Here is a 23,518-nt window from a genome sequence, read left to right as displayed (position 1 = left end):
TTGCTGTTGTCAGTTTGATCCCGTATGCTGTTGTTAGATGCCATCAAGTCAATTCCGACTCATATGGACTCTACGTACTACAGAACGAAACACTGTCTGGTTATGCACCATGCTCACAATTGTTGTTATGCTTGAGCCCATTGTGTCAATCCATCTCGTTGAGGGTCTTCCTCTTTGTTTCTGACCCTACCAAGCATGATGTCCTTCTCCAGGGACTGATCCCTCCTGACAACATATCCAAAGTATGGAAGACATAGTCTCGCCATCCTTGCTTTTAAGGAGCATTCTGGTTGTACTTCTTCCAAGACAGATTTGTTTGTTCTTCTGGCAGTCCATGGTATATTCAATATTCTTCGCCAACACCACAATTCAAAGGCGTCAATTCTTCTTCAGTGTTCCTTATTCATTGTCCAGCTTTCACATGCATCTGATGTGATTGAAAATACCATGGCTTGGGTCAGGCGCAGCTTAGTCTTCAAGGTGACATCTTTGTTTTTCAAAACTTTAAAGAGGTCTTTTGCAGCAGATTTACCCAATGCAATGCGTCTTTTGATTTCTTGACTGCTGCTTCCGTGGGTGATGGTTGTGAATCCAAGTAAAATGAAATCCTTGACAACTTCAATCTTTTCTCCATTTATTATGATGTTGCTTATTGGTCTGGTTGCAAGGATTTTTGTTTTCTTTATGTTGAGGTGTAATCCATACTGAAGGCTGTGGTCTTTGATCTTCATCAGTAAGTGCTTCAAGTCCTCTTCACTTTCAGCAAGCAAGGTTGTGTCATCTGCATAAAGCAGGTTGTCCATGCCACGTTCTTCTTCATATAGTTCAGCTTCTCGGATTATTTGCTCAGCATACAGATTGAATAGGTATGGTGAAAGGATACAACCCTGATGCACACCTTTCCTGACTTTAAACCACACAGTATCGCCTACGAACAACTGTCTCTTGATCTATGTACAGGTTCCTCATGAGCACAATTAAGTGTTCTGGAATTTCCATTCTTTGCAACGTTATCCATCATTTGTTATGATCCACCCAGTTGAATGCCTTAGCATAGTCAATAAAACATAGGTAAACATCTTTCTGGTATTCTTTGCTTGCAGCCAGGATCCATCTGACATCAGCAATGATATCCCTAGTTCCACATCCTCTTCTGGCATTTCCCCGTCGATATACTGCTGCAGACGCTTTTGAATGATCTTCAACAAAATTTTACTTTTGTGTGATATAAAAGATATTGTTTGATAATTTCTGCATTCGGTAGGATCACCTTTCTTGGGAATAGGCATAAATATAGATCTCTTCTAGTCAGTTGGCCAGGTAGCTGTCTTCCAAATTTCTTGGCACAGATGAGTGAGCACTTCCAGCACTGCATCCATTTGTTGAAAGATCTCGATATTCCGTCAATTCCTGGAGGCTTGTTTTTTGCCAGTGCCTTCAGTGCAACTTGGACTTCTTCCTTCAGTACCATCAGTTCTTGATCATATGCTACCTCTTGAAATGGTAGAACATCTACCAGTTCATTTTGGTACAGTGACTCTGTGTATTCCTTCCATCTTCATTTGATGCTTCCTGTGTTGTTTAATATTTTCCCCATAGAATCCTTCACTATCGCAACTCGAGGCTTACATTTTTTCTTCAGTTCTTTCAGCTTGAGAAATGCCAAGCATGTTCTTCCCTTTTGGTTTTCTATCTCCAGCTCTTTGTACATGTCATTATAATGCTTTTCTTTGTCTTCTCGACCCACTCTTTGAAACCTTCTGTTCAGTTCTTTTACTTCATCATTTCTTCCTTTTGCTTTAGCTACTGGATGTTCAACAGCAACTTTCAGAGTCTCTTCTGACATCCATTTTGGCCTTTTCTTTCTTTCCTGTCTTTTTAATGATCTCTTGCTTTCTTCATGTGTGATGTCCTTGATGTCATTTCACAACTTGTCTGGTCTTCAGTCATTAGCGTTCAACACGTCTAATCTATTCTTCAGAAGGTCTCTAAATTCAGGTGGGATATACTCAAGGTCATACTTTGGCTATCGTGGACTTGTTCTAATTTTCTTCAGTTTCAACTTGAACTTGCATATGAGCAATTGATGGTCTCTTCTGCAGTCGGCCCCTGGCCTTGTTCTGACTGAAGATATTGAGCTTTTCCATGGTCTCTTTCCACGGATGTAGTCAATTTGATTCCTGTGTATTCCATCTGGTGAGGTCCACATGTAGAGTCGCCGTTTATGTTGTTGAAAAAAGGTATTTTCAATGAAGAAATTGTTGGTCTTGCAAAATTCTGTCATGCATGCCCAGCATCATTTCTATCACCAAGGCCATATTTTCCAACTACTGATCCTGCTTCTTTGTTTCCAACTTTCACATTCTGATCACCAGTAATTATCAATGCATCCTGATTGCATGTTCAATCAATTTCAGCCTGCAGAAGCTAGTAAAAATCTTCAATTTCTTCATCTTTGGCCTGTTTCTTCTCATTTCGAGTCATGCCACACCAGCAAATGAAGGTCCCGAAAGCTTGACTCCATCCACATCGTTAAGGTCAACTCTCCTTTGAGGAGGCAGCTCTTCCCTAGTTGTATTTTGAGTGCCTTCCAACCTGGAGGGCTTATCCTCCGGCACTATATCAGACAATGTTCCACTGCTATTCATAAGGCACTGGCTAATTCTTTTCAGAAGTAGACTGCTGCGTCCTTCTTCCTAGTCTGTCTTAGTCTGGAAGCTCGGCTGAAACCTATCCACCATGGGTGACCCTGCTGGTATCTGAAACCAGTGGCATAGCTTCCAGCATAACAGCAACACGCAAACCCCCACAGTACGACAAACTGACAGACACGTAGGGGTTGATCCCATATAGATAGTTCTTTAAAAAAGCACAATGCTCAAGGCAGACTTTCTTTACTAATTAAGCTAAACTGTTGTTTCAAGCTCTTCTATAAATGAGAACACTGAGGCTTTCTCGTTTATAAAGAGGAAAGAGGCCAGAGCCACCCAGCATAGTATAGACAGAGCTCAGACTGAACGCCAAGGCTAGGACTCCAAGTCTAGGCTGGTCCCTGCACCCTCCAGCCTGCTGCCTGGCCCCTAGACCCCTGCAGGACCGGGGGCCTTCTGCTGCATGGTGAACTTGGCTTCCAGCTCTGTCTTTCCTCCCTTTCTTCTATCTGCAGGTCAGCATCACGGTGATTGAGGCTCGGCAGCTGGTGGGCTTGAACATGGACCCCGTGGTGTGTGTGGAGGTGGGCGATGACAAGAAGTACACGTCTATGAAGGAGTCCACTAACTGCCCCTACTACAATGAGGTCAGTGGCTGGTGGCCCTAGGAGGGAGAAGGGGCCTCCCCAAAACATGGCAGGAGACTGAGCCCCAGCCCTGACCCAGGCCCAAGAGGAGCAGCTGGGAGTTCAAGGGGCACAAGAAGCTACCAGCAGGGGTGACCTTTCCTCCCTATTACAACCCCCAGCACATTCAAGTACAATGCTGTATTCTCAGGGCCCCAGTCTAGATCCCAGCTGACATTGGTCTGGCAGGAGCAGCCCTTTGAAACCACCACCACCACCTAAGAACTCCCAGACAGCTCTCGGCGGTGTCTATGAGGGAACCTCATGCCCCATGTTGCCTGGTCCCAGCTGTTCTCAGGCCAGAGCCCTGAGGAAGTGCCGCCTCCCTCTAGCTCCTACACATGGTGACCAGTCCCACTAGTCATGAGCACTTCCTGTGTGCCAGGCACTCTCCCAAATGCTTAGGTGCATCATCTCTTCTGACCCTCACAGCAGCTGTCAGCAGTTACTATTAGTCCCATGTCACACATGGGATTGGGAGCGCTATGTACCAGAATCGGGATTCTGTGCGCTCAGCCTCTGTGCTAGGTTGCCTGAACCTTCTTGGGACTTCAGAGCTTTGGTCTTGACTCTTGGAATGTGAGAGAGAAAAACTCTGCTGCTCACTCCTGTTCTTTCCGGCCATTTGAGACCTTGGCTGAGGGACCTCCAGGACCATCTAGCCAATCTCCCCATCTTACAGAGGAGGAAACTGAGGTCTCTATATAGGAAGGGTCTTACCCAAGATCATAGGTCTCTGGGTGGTGCAAATAGTTAAGCACTCGACTATAAGCTGAAACGGTGGCGGTTTGATCCCACCCAGAGATGCCTCAGAAGAAAGGTCTGGTCATCTGTGTCTGAAAGGTCACAGACTTGAAAACCCTATGGAGCAGTTCTATTCTGCACACATAGGATGGCTGTAAGTTGGAATCGACTCAGTGGCAACTAACAGCAACAACAAGAACAACAACATTGCCCAAAATCACCCAGAGCACTGTGACAGAGCAGGGACCAGGCTTCAGCCTCAGCCCAGGCTCCACCCACTGCCTTGTAGGGCCACTCTGACACAGCACCCTGACTCCTGGGCTCCAGGAGCTCTGGTGAGGGGCGCCAGGTCCCCCTCAAATGCCTTAGCACACATCAGGCTAACCCAGAAGCCACTTGGCCCAGTGTCGCTGGGCATCTTGTCTTTTTCACCCCCAGTTGCCAGGCTGGCCCAAGTAAGGTATCTGTGTCCCATGACTCAGCATCTGTCTTCAGGCATGGTGGCAGGGGGCATGCTGAGGAGTGTCATCTGCAGCTTGGGAGACAGCATCGTTTAGGAAGCTGGGGAGCCCTCCAGCTCTGCATCTTCAGGAAGGAAACATCTCTAACCTTCCTGGGGCCTGGCCACACTCTCCTGTGTGACCACAGTGGACCCCACTCTCATAGCTGGTTTCCCACAGATCCGCAGGGCTGGGACTCACTGCTCAGAACCCCTCCCAGTCCCCTCTGGTAGTCTTCCCAGGAGATAGGAAATTCAGGCTTGGTGTCTCTGACCCTACGCCAGGACACATCTGTGACTGGAAAAGCCTTGGCCTGGATAAGGGTCTGCTTTCCTCTGACGGATGTGGAGACAGGACCCCTGGCCATCCGCGGTCATTTGATTGTTGTGCAGCCACGTGTGGTTCACTCAGGGGCTCACCGTGCACCAAGCCCACACACCTCATGTTTCATTCAAGTTGTTCCCTCCTCCCCAAGGACACAGAGCTGCTTTTCTGCTCTGTGGCTCCCTGGAAAATTCCTGCTAACCCTGCAGGGCCCTGCTCAAATGTCCTTGCCCCTGAGCAGCCTTCCCTCCCCACACTCTGTATCAGCGGTCATCACACCTCTCTCTCTGTGGCAATAACTTCCCTGAATTGTAGTGGCTGCTCATGGCTCTGTCTCCTTGGAGGACTGGGGACTCCAGGTCCCCTGCATTGCTGTGGCCCCGCTCAGAGCCTGGCCTGCACTTGGAGGACTTCAGTGACACTCTGCTGAGTGGATTCCTAGACAAATGAAGACGCAAACCCTCAATGAGCATCTGCTGTGCACCAGGTCCACGCCAGCCACCACGGGGGCTGCAGAGATGAATGAGAGCCTTACCAGGCCACCTCTTAGTTCCAGCCTAGAAACCATTTTCTAAGCTCCACATTTGTATCCTCTAAGACTACTCATTTCACTTGTCTTTGGGCCATCTTAAGTTTTTTCCTAAACACACTTTTGCTGTTTTTCACAAACCAAAGTAGCTCCGATGTGTTCCATTTCTGTCTGTTTCCTCTCATCTAGGGTTTCTCTGATTCAGGACTGTAGATATTTTGGACAGATAATGCTTTGTAGTGGGGGTTGAGGGAGAGGGGCTGTCCTGTGCATTATAGGATGTTGAGCAGTATATCTGGATTCCACCTACTAGATGCAGTAGCATTCTCCTCTCCAGTTGTGACAACCAAAACTATCTTCAGATATTGCCAAATATCCTCCCCAGGGGCAGGGGGCAGAATTGCCCCTGGTTGAGAAGCACTTCTCTGAACTGTCTTCCTCTGGTTCTTCCCAGCCCTTTTCTTCACTTCCTGTGCCATTTTCCACTGCCATGAAAATATGCCCCTGGCCCGGGAGTGTACTGAACCAAAACCAACCTGGCTGCCGTCCAGTCAATTTCAACTCATAGCAGCCCTATAGGACGGAATAGAACTGCCCCCATAGAGTTTCCAAAGAGCAGCTGGTGGATTCGAACTGCCCACGTTTTGGTCAGCAGCTGAGCTCTTAACCACTGCACCATCAGGACTCCAGGGGTGTACTGCTCCTGGCTAATTCTCTGCGTTGGGGAGAACCTTCATTTGGCCCCATTAAACACAACAAAGAGAGACAGGAACAATATAGAGGACTTAGCAGAGTTCTAAGTGATCACAAAAGGGAAATGTGCTCAGGCAGCTCAGAGTACAGCGTTCTGGCCCAAGCATAGCTAGCTCACTCTCGTAGGGCCACACTTTAGCCCCAAGAGCTGACCCAGCTCTGAGCCACTTGGCCTGGATCGACCTGCTGCCTGGCTCTGGACCTGTCTTTGTGTGAAGGAAGACATTGACCACTGCCCTCGCAGAACAACTGACCGTTCACAGGCCAGGCCAAGACACCTTCTCTGTAGGTGCCTCTGGTCCTGGCCTCATGCATCTTGGGAGCTATGTCCTTCCTCCTGCCTAAAACCAACCTCTCCCTTTGCCTTGGATCCTTCTCTTTATACAGCCCAAAGAACCTAACATTACACATCCACTTAATGCCACCAACTTTGTCTTGCCTTTTTTCTTAGTTGCTTCTCCTTTGCCTGTAAGATGTTCTAGTCTTGCATATTGTATGCTCAAGGACAGGGACCAGAAGTCTGTCATTGTAAATGCATGCATACATGCCTTCCTCAGCCCCACATAGGTCTCTAGTGACCACCTCCTTCTCTCCTCCCATTCACAGTCAGACTGCGAGAGCTATCTCCACTTCCTCACCTCCCAATCATGCCTCAATCTCGGCAGTCGTTTTTGCCCCCCACCACTTCTCTGAAGTTGCCCCCACCAAGGTCTGAGGACCTTGTTGTCCCCTATGTACAACACCCACTTGTCCTCATCCTCTTCCTTGGCTGCCCAGCCTCTTTCATCCTGCTGCCCACTCATCCTCTTGGAGACCTTCTTGTCCTGCTTTCCTGGATTCCCCATCTCTCCAGCTCCTCCTCTTCCATCCCGTTTCTTGGCATCCCTTCCTCTGCTCATGGCTGAAGTGCTGCTGCTTCTTGGAGCCCTGTCCTAGGCCTGCTTCTCTTCGTACATGCTCCTTGGGTATCTTCTAAGGCTTCAGGCTTCATTTACATCTACAGGCTGAAGACTCCCAAATCTAGGTCTCCACCCATCCCTCCAGAGCTTCTGACCCCATGGCTAGCACCACCCAGATGTACCACTACCACACGTAACAGTTGACATTCACTGTGCCCTTACCATGTGCACACCCCAAGTTGAATGCTCAACAGGGGCTATCTCTCATTTAGACTCCACAACCACGTGTTACAACCCACCATGCGAATGGTGGCCCTGGAGTGGTACAACATGGCAGCCCTGCATCATTATGCCCACATCACAGAGGGGTAAACTGAGGTTTAGAAAGGAAGTGACTGGCCCAACAATACACAGTCAAGTCTGTCAGATTCTAAAGCCAGCACTTTTACCCACAATGCTCAGTGTGAGCCTCCAGCAGCCAGGAGAGGATTCTCCTCAGATGTTCACCCTCAACACTTTGGCAACATGACTTCCTTCTCCCTGCCCACAAGTTCACCAAAGCAGTTGGCCCTCTGCTCACTGACCCACACCCTCCTCCCCGGTGCCTGTACAAACAAGGCAGGGAAAAGCAGTGGGTACTGCGACTGGGAGTGGCAGCTCACAGCACCAGAGGACAGTTCATGCCCACAGCATTTTACACTTACAGTGTCAATGCCTTCATATACCATAGTTTGGAGCCCTGGTGGTGTAGTGGGTCAGAGCTCAGCTGCTAACCAAAAGGTCAGCAGTTCAAATCCTCCAGCCACTCCTTGGAAACCCTGTGGGGCAGTTCTACTCTGTCCTATAGGTTGCTATGAGTCAGAATAGACTCGACAGCAACGGGTTTTTTGGTATGCCACAGCTCAGCAGTTCAAAGACTCACCTTGTTTTACATGTTAACATTCTGAAATTGGGATGCATGTTCTAGGCAGTTTACTGGCAGTGTCGATGTGGCACACATAACACCAGCATATCTTACAGTCAAGGGCATCTTAAATTCGATGGAACATGTTATAATATCTCATGAGAGCCTCGTAACAGGACTCTGAGGTGGGCATTTTTATCTCCATTTCACAGCTCAGGAAACAAAGATTCTGAGAATGTGTTGCTAAAGCCAAACAGCCAGAAAGGGGCAGAACAGGGACTAGAACCCAGGTCTTCCGACTCTCTGGCCCAGGGCCCTTCCGAGCACAGCACATGGATGTAGACCATTCCACCTGCTGCTCCCACTTGCTTCCCCATCCCACACTGGCCAGCACTGGCTCTGCATGGGGGATGGCCCCTGCCCTCCTGTTGAGGGCCCTGCCTCCCACCCCCCCTGGGTCAAGCAGGACCAGTGGTTGCCACTGCTGCTCATCCAAACTGTGGGACTCAGGGGCAGTGGCCGGGGTGCAGACAGGCACTGCCAGTGGGGAGGGGTCTGGCACTGGCCCAGGCTGTTAGCTGCTGCTGCCTGGTGACAGCAGACCTGGGTCCTTCCCCCACTCCAGTACTTCGTCTTCGACTTCCACGTCTCTCCTGACGTCATGTTCGACAAGATCATCAAGATCTCGGTGAGTAGGGAGCAGCCCCTGGCAGGCAGGGCCACCAGCTTAAACTGTACCTTTGTACAAATTTGAAAAGGGCACCCTTTCTGGGTGACCAATCCTAGAAAGGCAGCCCTGCGCCTGGACACACAGCTGGGCAAACAGAGCATAAGCCCCCTCTTGCCCCGTTAGTGGGCTCTCTCAGTACAGTGCACAACCTACACAACCGTACAGAGCAGCCAGGGCAGGAGGGACTGACACTGAGTCTTCATCGAGTCACCCCTGCCCTGCCAAACACCCTTCTGCATCAATGCAAAGCTGGGGTCCCCAGAAAGACTGGGTGGTGCCCCCGTCAGTCAGCCCACCCTGCCCCATGAAAAGCCTCACCCCATCTGACCTGACTGGTCGGTGGTGGTTCTGCTTGGAAGGTGATTCACTCCAAGAACCTGCTACGAAGCGGCACCCTGGTGGGGTCCTTCAAAATGGACGTGGGAACCGTGTATTTGCAGCCTGGTGAGTAACTGCATGTTCCTGGTTAGCATGGGAGTCCCTGGGCTCTGCCTGGCGACTGTCATACATACAGCCGTGTGGTCTGCTGGGTGGTGGTGTGCACAGTCTCTACCCCCACCCCTTAGTGACTGTGCACAGGGTCTCACTATCATCGGGTCAGTAACCACACAGAGCCTGGAGTAACTCAAGTCTACAGAGCAGCACGGGGCAGGCTGGTGAGTCAAGTCCCATGTGCAGTTTGGGGAGTAGTGGTGCACAGCGTAGTAATGGGAGACCTGTCTTCTCTGCCTGGGGAGGGACCACACCCAGACCCCTGCTTCCTGGGCTGGCACCCTGTGAGCAGGAAGGATTCTGTCTCAGCCTCACAGAAGCCTTGTAGGGTACACGGCATCATCCCCATTTTACAGTCGAGGGGACTAAGGCTCAGAGAAATGGCGAGTCACCCATGGGCCAGGGAGAAGTTAGGCCCTAGAGCCTCCCACTGAGCCACACTGCCCTCAGTGCCAAATGCAGCATGGCAGCCCCTGAAGGACTCTGGGCCCAAAGCACTTTTCAGTGACCATCCATCCAGGGGTCCAGGAACCTGATGAGCAGCACAGGGGGCTGTGGTTGATTAGCAGCTCTGTGGGTACCTGTGGGCCAACACTGTGGGGCTGGTGAGGGAACTCCAAGGGGAGACGCAGAGTGCTTGGCAGTGGTGAGGACCTAAAGTGCCAGGCAGAGGGGCTGCCCTCCGCCTGACAGATGACAGCTGACCACATGGCCATCTCAGGGGCCATGGCACACAACCTGGCATTGGGCCCTAGCCATGTCCCTGCAGTGAGCCTGCAGCTCAGAGTGTGGTAATGACAATACAATCTCCCCTAGACTATCACATTTGGCCCTCACAAAACTGTGAGGTAGGCATCAGCATCTATTCCCATTTTACAGGTGAGATAAATGAGGCTAAGAGACGTTAAATGGTGTGGGGTTCCACTCAACTACTAGCTGAACAAATTGGTGATTTCATATGGTTCAACCTAATAGATGTTCGTTCGACTGGTGTGCACAGTTTAACTGTGACTCAAACCAGGGAATCTGAGTCCAAAACTCAAGATTACACACATAAAAATTACAACATCATAGAACACTCAAGATGCAAGAGACCTTAAAAACAGCTACCAGGTAGTCCAATCTCTCTGTTAAAAAGGAGAAACTGAGGCCCAGGGTGATGAAGGGACTTGCCCAAAGTCACACAGTGAGTCAGTGGTAGGTCAGGGAATAGGACCTGGGTCTCCCAGCCCCAGGCCAGTGCCTTTTCCACTGCCCCACATGTGTGATCCTCAATAGAGGGTAGCCCCACTGACCACCTGGTGCAGCAGGGGATGGAGACCAGGGTCGGTCTGCCACCATGTTGTTCCCAGGAAGCATAAACAGCTGTGGAACGCTTGTTGGAAGTGACACTGGCATTCCTGAGGGTGACCGACACCCCAAAGCTGATCATCCCCCACACACACCCCTGTACCTTCAGCAGACCTGAGGACAGGAGCCACAGAGACAGGCAGGGGTCAGAGACAGAGACAGTGAGGAACCTAGCATGACCTCTGGGCATCCGGGTGGTAGAGCTGGAGGTGGTGGGAGAAACCATCGCCACTCATGGAGCACCTACTGAGTGCCAAGCCTGGGCGAAACACACTGTCCCATCAGGCCCAACCCTCACAACAACCCCATATAGGTATCATTGTTCCCATTTCACAAAAAGGAAACTGAGGCCCAGCAAGTTTAAGTCACGGGCCCAGAGCCACACTGTGAGTAAGTAGCAGAACCGGATGTGAACCCAAATCTGTGTGGGCCCAAAGCCCAGGCTCTCCTCTGAGGTAAACCACCCCAAGACTTGCTGCTCTTGCTGAGTCTGTCCCTGAACTTGGTGCCCTCCATGGGAGGCTGAAGTCACATGGCCCTCCAGTTGGGGTGCTGATGCCTTCACCCTGATAATCTCCAGTTTGGTCTGAACTTCTTGATGAGTCCTTGGTTTCTGACCCAGCCAGGGTGTTGTTGGACAGCATGCTGCCAGGACACAGAACTCATGGGTGCTGCTGGCAGCTTTGGATGGTGTCAATCCCCCATGGAGCTGGAAGGGTTTCCTGGGAGATGAGAAGTCTGTCCTCACCCAGTCAGGGTTATATGTGTACCATCAGATGCAATAGCAAGAAACTACTCACTCACTGATACTCTGCTGGAGATAGGGTGGGCCATACAAGGCCCCATCCACAATCTCGTACATCATGGAGGAGGTCTAGGATACTAGCATCTTGCTCAGCCCAACCAGCCTTATCTGGAAGGTGACAGGGTCAGGCCTGAGGCAGGTGACATAGGTTTCGGTCTGGTCCGTGTATAGCTCAGGCCTCCCGGTGTCCTTGCACCTCTGGCCTGGGACCACACAGTGTTAGGACAGGAAGGGCCTCAGGGGTCGTCAGTCCAGTTCTTACCCAGTGGAGGGGCCCCCATGGCACCATCCCTGATTGGTCATCCAGCCTTGGCTTAGACCTCCTGGGCATGGGACACTCACCGCTTCTCCATTTTGTCTCTGCCACACCAAAATCTGTCTCCCTGGAGCCTTCACCCACTTTCATGGACTTGTCCTTCAGGGACAGAAAGAATAAATCCATTCACTCTTCAAATAGTCTTAAATTTAAAGACAAAGTTCATGTCCACCCTGAGTCTTATTGTCTTTCCTTGGCTACATTGCACCAGTTCATCTAACCACTCACACATCTGTTCATATACCAATAGATCCACCCATTCACCCATCCAACCATAAATCCACACACCCATATATCCATCCACCTATCTGCCCATATATTGATCTGTCCTATCCATTTATCCATCTACTGTCTATCCATTTATTCATCTACTGTCTATCCATCCATCCATCCATTCATCTACCTTTTCAGCCAGCCAGGCAGCCATCACCCATCCCTCAGTCCATCTCCCCCCTCTATCTATCTCTCCATCCCACAAACACCTGCTCTGGTGAGACTGAAGCTCTGGGATGCCTAGGAAGGCCAGTTCACAGCTGAGAACCTTCATGGCTCCTCTCATACATGGCTTCCCACTCTCTCCCCATCCTTGTCCCTCTCTTCAGATGCTACCCTGACATTGTCCTTCCTGAATCGTAGTTGGACCGGCCTACCCCTAGACGGGCTGATTTCTGTACACAGCCCCTAACACACCTCACAGAGCCCAATAAGGGCAGAGCATTGTAGGGGACAGGTCTGGGCTACAGAAGAAGGTGAAAGAGGAGAGAGGAAAGAAGGGAGGTTCTGAGCCCCTGGGGATTTCAGTGCCCACACAAAAACCACAGGAAGAAGATTGGGTCTGTCTTTCATAAAGTGGGTGATCGGCTTCCCTCTGCCTGCATACTAGCTTTAATGTAAACCTGACGTGGCAAACCTCCTTCCCTGACAACTTTCCTTTCCTCCACACTGTCCTAGGTCTTAGGGATATTGAGATGAGACTACATGTCCCTACCTTTAGGAAACTTAGGGTCTAAAACAGGAAATGGACAATAAGTAGATAATCGCAGTGCCCAGTGAGAGAGGAGGCAAGTCTGTGGATGGAACACTGAGTACCAAAGAGGGCAGGATCAACTCGTCCAAGGAAGCCAGGGGAGGCTGCATGGAAGAGGAGATGCTTGAGCAACATGAGTAGACGTTTATTAATCAAAGGGGGCAGGAGAGGTGAAGGTGGGCGGTCGAGCATTCTAAGCCCAGAGAACAGCAGACACAAAAGCATGGAGGTATGAAGCAGCAGCGTGAATTCAGAGAGGAGTGAGCAGCTTTGCCCAGCAGGAGCACAGGGGTGCGACTGGACGCGCAGAATGAGTCAGCAAGAGCCATACCAAGAGGCCCCACAGACCAGGCTGAGGTCTTTGGCCTTTACCCCAAGGTACTGGGGAACCCCAGAAAGATTTGAACGGAGAGTGAGAAGACCAGATTTCTATTTCCGAAGGCTTTCTCTGGCAAGGGTGTGGAGGTTGACTGGAATGATAGGGGTGGGCAGGCAGAGAAATCAATTAGGCTCCTAGCTTTGTCAAAAATCAGCCAATGAAAACTCTCTGGATCAGTCTGATCCACAACCGATAATGGGGATGGCAAAGAACTGGACATCATTTGCTCTGTTGTGCAGGGGATCTCCAGAGTCACAGCAGCTAACAACAGCTTTGAAGTTATACCACGCACCTGATGCATGACCAAGGGTGGGGTGCCATCCCAGCTGCCTGGGCTCTGGAGGACCCTATCTCCCCATGACCCAGACATAGGCAGAGCTGTGGCCCAAGGTCCCTGAGGCCTGACAACATGGGCTCCAGAGGGCCCTATCTCCCCCTTGTCCCAGATATAGGCAGAGCTGTGGCCTGGGGTCCCCAGGGCCTGACAACCTGGGCTCCGGAGGGCCCTATCTCTCCCTGACCCAGACATAGCTGTGGCCTGAGGTCCCCGGGGCCTGACAACCTGGGCTCCAGGGACCAAGAAGTGTGCTCAGCTCTGCAGGCTCCGTAGCCTGCCCTGAGAGTGGGGGCATCAGGTGCAGTCCACTCTCCTCACCACTGCAGAACACCAGTTCCATCACAAGTGGGCCATCCTGTCTGACCCCGATGACATCTCCTCTGGGCTGAAGGGCTACGTGAAGTGCGACATCGCTGTGGTGGGCAAAGGGGACAACATCAAGATGCCCCACAAAGCCAATGAGACAGATGAGGATGACATTGAAGGGTGAGGCTCCCATCTCACCCCACCCGCTAAGAACCTGATCCCAGCCCTCCTTCTTCCTGAAGGGAGCTTCTGGTGTGGGCCTGGCCCCAGAGTTCCTACCTTCCACATCCCTCACCCCATCTTTGCCACACGTCCATACAGCTCCCATGCTTCCTGGACAAGCTGAGGCCAACGCCTGCCCCAGCATTCACACACACTCCTGCTCACAGGAGAGAAAGGACAGGCCAGGGTGGAGGTGGGGTGGATGGAGGACAGCTAAGGATGACGGTCCTTTGATATCCAGACTTGTAAATGTGAGAAATTTGGCAGAAAGAGCAGATGCAGGCAGAACAGAGTTGGGGAGCTGCTGGGTGCTTAGTCTAGACCCAGGATGACAGAGATGTCACTTTGAGTGCCAATTCCAGGGGACTGAGAATGGCTGCTGAGAAATATTCTGGGACTTTGTCTGGACTCAGTCGGAAAAGCACTGGGATCCAGTGAATCATGTGTTCCAGGGAGGAGAGGGGGGCTCACTTAACATGTTTTTACCTAGGGGACAAGGGATGTGGCACAAAGCTGAGAAAAGTTGAAAATAATACTAAGATTGGTACCCCACTCTATAACTTACAAAGCACTCATTTGTTTTAACCAATTTGGGCTTTATCATATTCCAGAGAGGTGTGTAATATTGTTCCCATCTTAAAGGTGAGGAAACTGAGGCTCAGGGAGATGGGGAGACTTGCCTAGAGTCCCACGAGTGAGCAGGTACCTTAAACTTGAGCTTCTTCAGTCCTAATCTAGGCCCTACCTGCATCGCTCATAGGTTCTCCCAAGACCCAGGGTATGTAGGTCCCAGGGCAGGAGTTAAGATGCCTGGGCCTGGCCACGATAGCCCTAGCTGTATTTTCCGGCAGGAACTTGCTGCTCCCTGAGGGGGTGCCCCCTGAACGCCACTGGGCCCGGTTCTACATGAAAATTTACCGAGCAGAGGGCCTGCCCCGTATGAACACAAGCCTTATGGCCAATGTGAAGAAGGCATTCATTGGTGAAAACAAGGACCTCGTTGACCCCTATGTGCAAGTTTTCTTTGCTGGCCAGAAGGTATTGGGGTACGGGGTGCAGGAGGCTGGGGCTTGGGGTGACAGGCATCAGAAGTGTGGAGTGATGGGCATGGGGGGCTGGAGGCAGACATGAGGCAAAGCCGGAAGCCAAGGGACTGGCGCTTGATTGCCTTGGGCATTTGTCTCTGGAAGGTGGGAGAGAGATGACGGAGCTCCAACTAAGAGGGGCTGGCACAGTAAGACCAGGGCAGGTTGGGAATCATCTCTGCCAAGGATGGGACTTACAGAAATCTTCCCTGCCTCCAGGGGGCCTAGAGACTAAGAGCTGAGGGGGGAGCATTGGAAGGGAGGAGTCCAAGAGGCTGGGAGGGGTGGGGAGAGGAAGAAGCAAGTCCACATACACCCTAAACTTCACTCCCCTCCTACCAGGGCAAGACTTCAGTGCAGAAGAGCAGCTACGAGCCACTGTGGAATGAGCAAGTGGTCTTTACAGACCTGTTCCCCCCACTCTGCAAACGCATGAAGGTGCAGATCCGGGACTCGGACAAGGTTAACGACATGGCCATCGGCACCCACTTCATCGACCTGCGCAAGATCTCCAATGACGGAGACAAAGGTAAGCAGCAGGACACCTGGTGTGTGTGGTGGTAGGGTGTGCCCTGAAGGGAAGGAATAAATGAGACCCTCCTCACCATCACACTTCCCCATTATCCCAGACGGAATGGCTCTGGGCATTTTGAGGGCTTTGTCAACCACCTCCGCCTCCAGGGAAAGTTGGAACATCATGGCTCTGGCCCACTCAGAGCTGACAGGGCCTGCCTGGACCAGGCTGCCTGGATTTGAATCCAGCTCTGACAAATTCATAGTTGTGCAACCTTTATACCTCAGTTTTCCAATCTGAAAAATGAAAATAATAATAATAATTGCTATTATTATTGTTATGAACACACAGTAATAGTACCTACCCACAGAGTTTTTGTGGAGACTGGTCACCTGCTAGGACCCAGGCACTGTGCCAGGCCCTAGAGATATAGCGTGAAATAAGAACATCTTCCCATCCTTGAGGTGCTCACTGTGTGTCATGGAGATGGATGTGTTACCATATGGTCACAACATAAGGCAGAGGACACAAAAGGCCACACGTTGCATGATTTTATTTACATCCACTCCTCATTTATCAACATGGTTAGGTTCCAAAGACCAGGTTGTTATGTGAAAATAGGTGTTATGTGAAAATGGAGGATGACTACATCAGATCACAAAATGGAGGATGACTACATTATTATATAACTGCCAAATTACATCATTACATAACGGCCAAACCACTGAGAATCATGGCCAAGCCAAGTTGACACATAACCTTAACCATCACAGACAGTGTTACTCTCTCCTCGCACTTCTGCATTTGTTACTGCCAGACATAAGTCATTAATGTGAAAAATAGTTGGATAGTAGATTTTTTTACAATTTGTCATAAATGCAAAATACTGGATAATGAGATAGTCAATAAGTGAGGAGTAGGCGTATATGATACGTCCAGAATAGGCAAATCCACAGAGACAGAAAGCAGATTAGTAGTTGCCAGGGCTGGAGGAAGGGGAATTGAAAGTAACCACTAATAGGTATGGAGTTTCTTTTGAAGGGATTAAAATGTTCTGGAATTAGCTAGTGGTGATGGTTGCATAACATAGTGAGTATACTCACTGAAATGTGCACTTTGACATGGTGACTTTTGTTATGCGAGGTACATCTCAATTTCAAAATGCTATAAAATTTTTTAAGGCAGAACAATCAACAAAATAAAAAGGCAGAATTGGATCTGTGCTGCACAGTGTGCTGCACAACAAATCCTAAGAATGGGAGAAGTTGATTGTGACTAGGAATTGGAACTGGAAGAGATCCATATCTGTGCCCATTCCAAAGAAAGGAGATCCAACAGAATATGGAAATTATCAAACAATATCATTAATATCACACGCAAGTAAAACTTTGCTGAAGATAACTCAAAAGCAGTTGCAGCAGTACACTGACAGTGAACTGCCAGAAATTCAAACTGAATTTAGAAGAGGACGTGGAATTGAGGATATCATTGCTGATGTCAGATGGATCTTAGCCGAAAGCAGAGAATACCAGAAAAACATTTACCTGTGTTTTATTGACTATGCAAAGACATCCGATTGTGTGGATCATGACAAATTATGGGTAACATTGGGAAGAATGGGAATTCCAGAACACTTAATTGTGTTTATGAAGAAACTGTACATAGACTAAGAGGCTGTCATTCAAACAGAACAAGGGGATACTGTGTGGTTTAAAATCAGGAAAGGTGTGCGTCAGGGTTGTATCCTTTCACCATACTTATTCAATCTGTATGCTGAGCAAATAATCCGACAAGCTGGATTATGTGAGGAAGAATGCAGCATCGGGATTGGAGGAAGACTCATTAACAACCTATGATATGTAGATGACACAACCTTGCTTGCTGAAAGCAAAGAGGACTTAAAGCACTTACTGATGAAGATCAAAGACTATAGCCTTCGGTATGGATTACACCTCAACATAAAGAAAACAAAAATCCTCACAACTGAACCAATAAGCAACCAATAAGAAAATACTGAAGTTGCCAGGGATTTCATTTTACTTAGATCCACATTCAATGCAGCCATCAAGAAATCAAATGACATATTGCATTGGGCAGATCTGCTGCAAAAGATCTCTTTAAAGTGTTGAAATGCAAAGATGTTACTTTGAAGACTAAGGTGCGCCAGACCCAAGCCATGATATTTTCAATCGCCTCATATGCATGTGAAAGCTGGACAATGAATAAGGAAGACCAAAGAAGAATTGATGCCTTTACATTATGGTGTTGATGAAGAATACTGAATATACCATGGACTGCTAGAAGATCAAACAAATCTGTCTTGGAAGAAGTACAGCCAGAATGCTCCTTAGAAGCGAGGATGGCAAGACTTCGTCTTACGTACTTTGGACATATTATCAGGAGGGACCAGTCCCTGGAGAAGGACATCATGCTTGGTAAAGTAGAGGGTCAGAGTGGAAGACCCTCAACAACGTGGATTGACACAGTGGGTGCAACAATGGGCTCAAACATAGCAACAATTGTGAGGATGGCACAGGACCAGGCATTGTTTCATTCTGTTGTACATAGGGTTGCTTTGAGTCGGAACAGACTTGACGGAACCTAACAACAACAACAGGGAATTGGGAGGGTCTCTTGGAGGAAGCAGCAACTAGCAGGAGAGACCAAAAGGGACGACCCTCAGAGAAGGGTCTGCATAGGCAGGGTGAGATGCCACAGGGCTGCGGTGGTGTGATGATGCACATCTAGAAAAATGGCAAAGGGCCTGGAAGGTCATGCTGAGGAGTTTGGGAGGAGCTGCCTAAGGGGTACCTGTCCTTCAAATGGATTGTAGGTGGCCCCTGCTCCAGATACTAGGAAGCAGGGAGCCCAGTTTTGCCTGCAAGTAGAGCCCCACTCCCCCACCAGACCTGGCTCAGGCCCGTGTGAGAATAAGTCAACCCAAGAAAGTGCTTCATACAAGTGAGAGACTGTCCCCTGTCTCCCTGTGGCCAGCACATCAGGCACTAACTCTCCCTGCAGCCTCTGATGAGCCAGGCTGTGCACCACAGGTCTTCTCCAGCCTCAGACATTTCGCTGAGCAAGGCATGAAGTCCTCAGCTCAGCAGCCAGGAGGTGGAGGCAGGGAGTGAGTTCTGGGGAGTGACGCAGCCCCCTCTTCCCTTTCCCTCCACCCGCAGGCTTCCTGCCCACGCTGGGCCCAGCCTGGGTGAATATGTATGGCTCCACACGTAACTACACGCTGCTGGATGAGCACCAGGACCTGAATGAGGGCCTGGGGGAGGGTGTGTCCTTCCGTGCCCGCCTCATGCTGGCCCTGGCTGTGGAGATCCTGGACACCTCCAACCTTGAGCTCACCAGCTCCACAGAGGTGCAAGTGGAACAGACCACGCCTGTCTCAGAGGTGAGACCCCAGGGGCTGTGCTGCCCTCAGGGCCCCCAGCTTAATCTACTTCTCACTGTGGCAACACAGGGTCCTGTCTACCTCAGGGGGCCAGACCCTAGGATGAGGTTTTCTCCCTTAGGAAGCAGAGGCCCCCACTCTGCCCCTCAGCAGGACCTCCTATGTCCCCTTCCATTGCCTGTGCCTGTGCTGTGCCTGGAGGTCCCAAGATGGCAGCCAGGCACCAAGATGGTCCCCTCATGTCTGGCTCTGTCTCTAGCCATGGTTGTCCCTGTGGTATATGGCACCAGCCCTTCTTCCAGGGACACCCAGGCTGGAGGGCAAAGAGAATTGGGCCTTCAGAGTCTGGGCTGCCTAGCTTCAAACCTGTGTAGGATACCCTCCACCACCAGCCCAAAGGGACAATCACTGAGACAGTAGAAGGAGGCCTGGCCCAGGCCCATCTGTCCATGCTGAGGTTTACAGATGGCTTGAACTACCTCCCCTGCAGAGCTGCACAGGGAAAATAGAAGAATTCTTTTTATTCGGAGCCTTCTTGGAGGCCTCCATGGTCGACAGGAAGAATGGAGACAAGCCAATCACCTTTGAGGTCACCATAGGTGAGTGCTGGGTTCACAGGGGGGTCTTCAAGCCTAGGGGTGCTGGGTGGTAATGAGACCCTGCACCATAGCCCTTGGAGATTGGGAACTTTGACCTCTTTCCCAAGTACCCTCATGAGCCCACACGGCACCTTTGTATATGTGCTGGCACACGCTCCCCAGAGAGGTGGACCCTTGAGCCTCACCTACAGGACTAGGCTGTGTTGTCAGGGAGAGAGGCCCTTGTGGGCTGGACAGGAAAAAGTGAGAACATGGGCCATGTCTTGGGCTGGACCTCGAGTCCATTATCATCAGGGCTCCTAGGGAGACCTTTGCAGGTGGTGGGGGGACATGGGAACCTTTCTCTGGCTAGTATTCCGTCATGCCTGAGCTGGCACAGACCCCAGCACCTTCCCTAGTCCCTGACTTTTCGTCTTCCCTCCCTCAAACTCGAAGCAACACACGACTGGAAGGAGGGTGGGTCTGAAGGCGAAAGGACTCTAGGCCCTTCAGCGCCCTTTCTGCCTCCAGGCAACTATGGGAACGAAGTTGATGGCCTGTCCCGACCCCAGCGGCGTCGGCCCCGGAAGGAGCCAGGGGACGAGGAGGAGGTAGACCTGATCCAGAATTCAAGTGATGATGAGGGCAACGAGGGTGGGGACCTGGCCTCTGTCTCTTCCACGCCCCCCATGCGGCCCCAGATCACTGACAGGTGGGCCAGAGGGTCCTGGGAAGACCTCTATCCTCCCTCAGCCCGGCCTCCCACAACCCTGGGCCCCCAGTCCTTATCCTTTCACCCCCTCCCACCAGAAACTACTTCCATCTGCCCTACCTGGAGCGCAAGCCCTGTATCTACATCAAGAGCTGGTGGCCGGACCAGCGCCGGCGCCTCTACAACGCCAACATCATGGACCACATTGCTGACAAGCTGGTCAGGGCCAGGCCGGGGGCGGGGCCTGGGAGGGGGGAATAGGGGATGCTGTGGGAAGGCCTTCACCTGAATCCTCCCCTTACACACACACACACACACACACACACACACACACACACACACACACACACACACGGTCATGGAGGGGCGGAGACGGCAGGAATGGCCCCAGCGGGACCTCTGCCCCCATCCCCACCCCCAGGTCCCAGGAGCAGGATAAGGGCATGAAGGCTGTCTGGGGTGGAGTCCTGGGGCTCCCTGGAGGCAGCTGGTCAACCTCTCTGTCTCTGACCTGCACAAGCCCCCTATCTAGGCCTTAGTTCTTCCCAGCCCCTGGGGGTCCAGCAGGGCCACAGGTGCATAGACCAGAAGTGGCTCCTTCCTTCAGGAGCCGAGGACCCCAGGGATACTAAAGTCTCCAGGTTCTGAAAACAGAGCTGGGGAAATAGGATGTTCGCTCATGATGACCAGATACTGGGGGGTGGCGCTAGTGAGAGGTCCCAGGTCACTAGGTCCCTCATTTCCTCTGGTGAATGGGGAGGAGACATTTGGGAAGACTGAGGGGAGGGCTGTGACTCAGTGCACCCCCACACTCTCGGTTCACAGGAGGAAGGCCTGAATGACGTGCAGGAGATGATCAAAACAGAGAAGTCCTACTCTGAGCGTCGGCTGCGGGGTGTCCTGGAGGAGCTCAGCTGTGGCTGCTAGTGAGAAAGGGGGACTATGGTGGGGGGCTGGCGGGACTGAACAAAGGGGCCCCAGGCCTCGGCAGAGAAGGAGGTAGAGTACCTAAGACCTAGACTCAGGTGGGCCGCCCGAGGCCCTGCCTCCTCTGCCAGGCAGGTCCACTAAGCCCTGGCTCCTCACCACCCAGCCGCTTCCTCTCCCTCGCTGACAAGGACCAGGGCCACTCCTCCCGCACCAAGCTCGACCGCGAACGCCTCAAGTCCTGCATGAGGGAGCTGGTGAGCAAGGCTGGGCCACCAGGGGAGGGTCTGGAGGCTCTGTTGGGCAGGAGGTGAAAGGAGCCACCTGAGGTGGGAGGGACATCTGTCTCTGGGTCACAGCCCCCCAGGGCCAGCCCCTCCACTTGGCCTGAGCTGTTCCCTCACCAGGAGAGCATGGGGCAGCAGGCAAAGACCCTGCGAGCACAGGTGAAGCGGCACACTGTGCGAGACAAGCTGAGGCTGTGCCAGAACTTCCTGCAGAAGCTGCGTTTCCTGGCAGATGAGGTGTGTGGCCCACGGTGTCCCCTGCCAGCCTTCACAGAGGGGGTGCCAGCCGAGGGGAGGGCCTCGGCCCCATACCAGACCAGCAGCCCTGCCCCAGACTGTGGGGGAGCTGGGAGGTTTCACAGAAAGGAGCCAGGCCCCCTGGGAGGCCCCACCAGCTCTGACAGCCACTTGGGGGACCAGTGTGAACAAGCCCTTCATCTGCGGGGTGTTCTTCCTGCGTGAGGACAGCTGCAGTCAGGCTCCTGGTGACCCCACATCTTGGCCTGGCCTTCTGGGGCCTGAGGCAGAGACCCTGGGGGTCAGCCAGGCTCAGGGGGTCCAGCCAAGAGTTCCCTCCCGCCACCCCAGCCGCAGCACAGCATCCCGGACATCTTTATCTGGATGATGAGCAACAACAAGCGCATTGCCTACACCCGGGTGCCCTCCAAGGACCTGCTCTTCTCCATGGTCGAGGAGGAGATGGGCAAGGACTGCGCCAAGGTCAAGACGCTCTTCCTCAAGGTGCTGGAGGGGAGCGAGGCTGGGTTGGGTGAGCTTGGGGTCTGGGTCGGTCTCCCCTCGGAGGGAGCAGCCCCCTCCCCAGGGTCTGGCAGGCCTGAGCTCATGGGGACAGAGACCTCAAGTCACAGGTGCTCAGAGAAGAGCTGGAAAGTGACGATAGGAAGGTAGCATGGGCAGGGGGCAGGAGGGGGTGCAGGATAGCCTGGGAGAGCAGGGGCGGGGATGGCCTGCCCACCCCCTCTAGGCTGTGTCACCCCCCCAGCCCAGTGGTATGCTGGCAGAGAAGCAGGGACAGCCCTGACTGAGGCCTCCGGCAGCCCCACTGTCCCTTCCCCACGCTGTGGGGCCTGGCAGCAGACTCCCAGTGACCCCACGCCCACCCCCAGCTGCCGGGGAAGCGAGGCTTTGGCTCGGCGGGCTGGACGGTACAGGCAAAGCTGGAGCTCTACTTGTGGCTGGGTCTCAGCAAGCAACGCAAGGACTTCCTGTGCGGCCTGCCCTGTGGCTTCGAGGAGGTCAAAGCAGCCCAGGGCCTGGGCCTGCACTCCTTCCCACCCATCAGCCTGGTCTACACCAGTGAGTGAGGATCCTTGGCCTGCACGGACCCCTTGCTCCCATTCCTCCCTCCGGAGGGCCTGCGGGGGCTCCCTGTTCCCGGGCCCTCAGCCCTGCTCTTCCCCATAGAGAAGCAGGTGTTCCAGCTCCGGGCCCACATGTACCAGGCGCGCAGCCTCTTTGCTGCAGACAGCAGCGGCCTCTCTGACCCCTTCGCCAGGGTCTTCTTCATCAATCAGAGTCAGTGTACAGAGGTGAGGGCCTGGGGCAGGGGGAGGGGAGGTTCTGGCACAACTTCCCAAAAGAGGGAGAAGCTTTTTAAAGGAGAGATGTAAGCACAGCAGTGGCATTAAGAGAGCCAGGGGGCCTAGGTGGGACCTGAAGAAGCAAATCAGCCAGAGGCCCAGATCCTTAGAGGGAAGCCTTGCAGATAGCCACAAGCCCAGGTCACACTGGTTATACTCAGCACAGAATCCCTGGGTGGTGCAAACAATTAAAGTGCTTGGCTACTAACCAAAACGCGGGCTCACTCAGAGGCACCTCTGAAGAAAGACCTGATAATCTACTTCAGAAAAATCAGCCACTGTAAGCCCTAGGGAGCACAGTTCTACTCTGACACACATGGGGTTGCCATGAGTCCGAAACAACTCAACAGCAACTGGTTTTCATGCCCAGAAGATAAGGAAGACATAGGCGGGGTGGGCGGCGGGGGCAGGCCTCACTTCACTTTGTTTCTGGAACATTCAGGGAATCTGACATTCT

General features: G+C 52.0%; 1 protein-coding gene across 5 annotated transcripts in view; it reads left to right on the top strand.

Annotated features, from left to right (window-relative positions):
• OTOF (otoferlin) overlaps nucleotides 1–23,518 on the top strand; it is a 124,400-nt gene that overhangs the window by 82,823 nt on the left and 18,059 nt on the right. For 4 of the 5 annotated variants that reach the window (XM_004377587.2, XM_004377590.1, XM_004377589.1 and 1 more), the window contains 16 exons: nucleotides 3,167–3,298; nucleotides 8,616–8,678; nucleotides 9,080–9,164; nucleotides 13,753–13,912; nucleotides 14,806–14,992; nucleotides 15,382–15,568; nucleotides 18,733–18,956; nucleotides 19,447–19,555; nucleotides 20,066–20,246; nucleotides 20,345–20,465; nucleotides 21,072–21,172; nucleotides 21,340–21,430; nucleotides 21,581–21,697; nucleotides 22,049–22,201; nucleotides 22,588–22,777; nucleotides 22,886–23,010. In XM_004377587.2, the coding sequence (XP_004377644.1) occupies nucleotides 3,167–3,298; nucleotides 8,616–8,678; nucleotides 9,080–9,164; nucleotides 13,753–13,912; nucleotides 14,806–14,992; nucleotides 15,382–15,568; nucleotides 18,733–18,956; nucleotides 19,447–19,555; nucleotides 20,066–20,246; nucleotides 20,345–20,465; nucleotides 21,072–21,172; nucleotides 21,340–21,430; nucleotides 21,581–21,697; nucleotides 22,049–22,201; nucleotides 22,588–22,777; nucleotides 22,886–23,010 (2,226 nt within the window). Of the gene's footprint in view, nucleotides 1–3,166; nucleotides 3,299–8,615; nucleotides 8,679–9,079; nucleotides 9,165–13,752; nucleotides 13,913–14,805; nucleotides 14,993–15,381; nucleotides 15,569–18,732; nucleotides 18,957–19,446; nucleotides 19,556–20,065; nucleotides 20,247–20,344; nucleotides 20,466–20,783; nucleotides 20,978–21,071; nucleotides 21,173–21,339; nucleotides 21,431–21,580; nucleotides 21,698–22,048; nucleotides 22,202–22,587; nucleotides 22,778–22,885; nucleotides 23,011–23,518 lie in introns of those variants that run through there. The other variant, XM_004377591.1, reaches the window with a different exon arrangement.

Source organism: Trichechus manatus, unplaced genomic scaffold, assembly GCF_000243295.1.
Source record: "Trichechus manatus latirostris isolate Lorelei unplaced genomic scaffold, TriManLat1.0 scaffold00052, whole genome shotgun sequence".
NCBI classification, from domain to species: domain Eukaryota; kingdom Metazoa; phylum Chordata; class Mammalia; order Sirenia; family Trichechidae; genus Trichechus; species Trichechus manatus.
The sequence above is the reverse complement of the archived record's forward strand: the minus strand, read 5'-3'. Positions and strand labels throughout refer to the sequence as shown.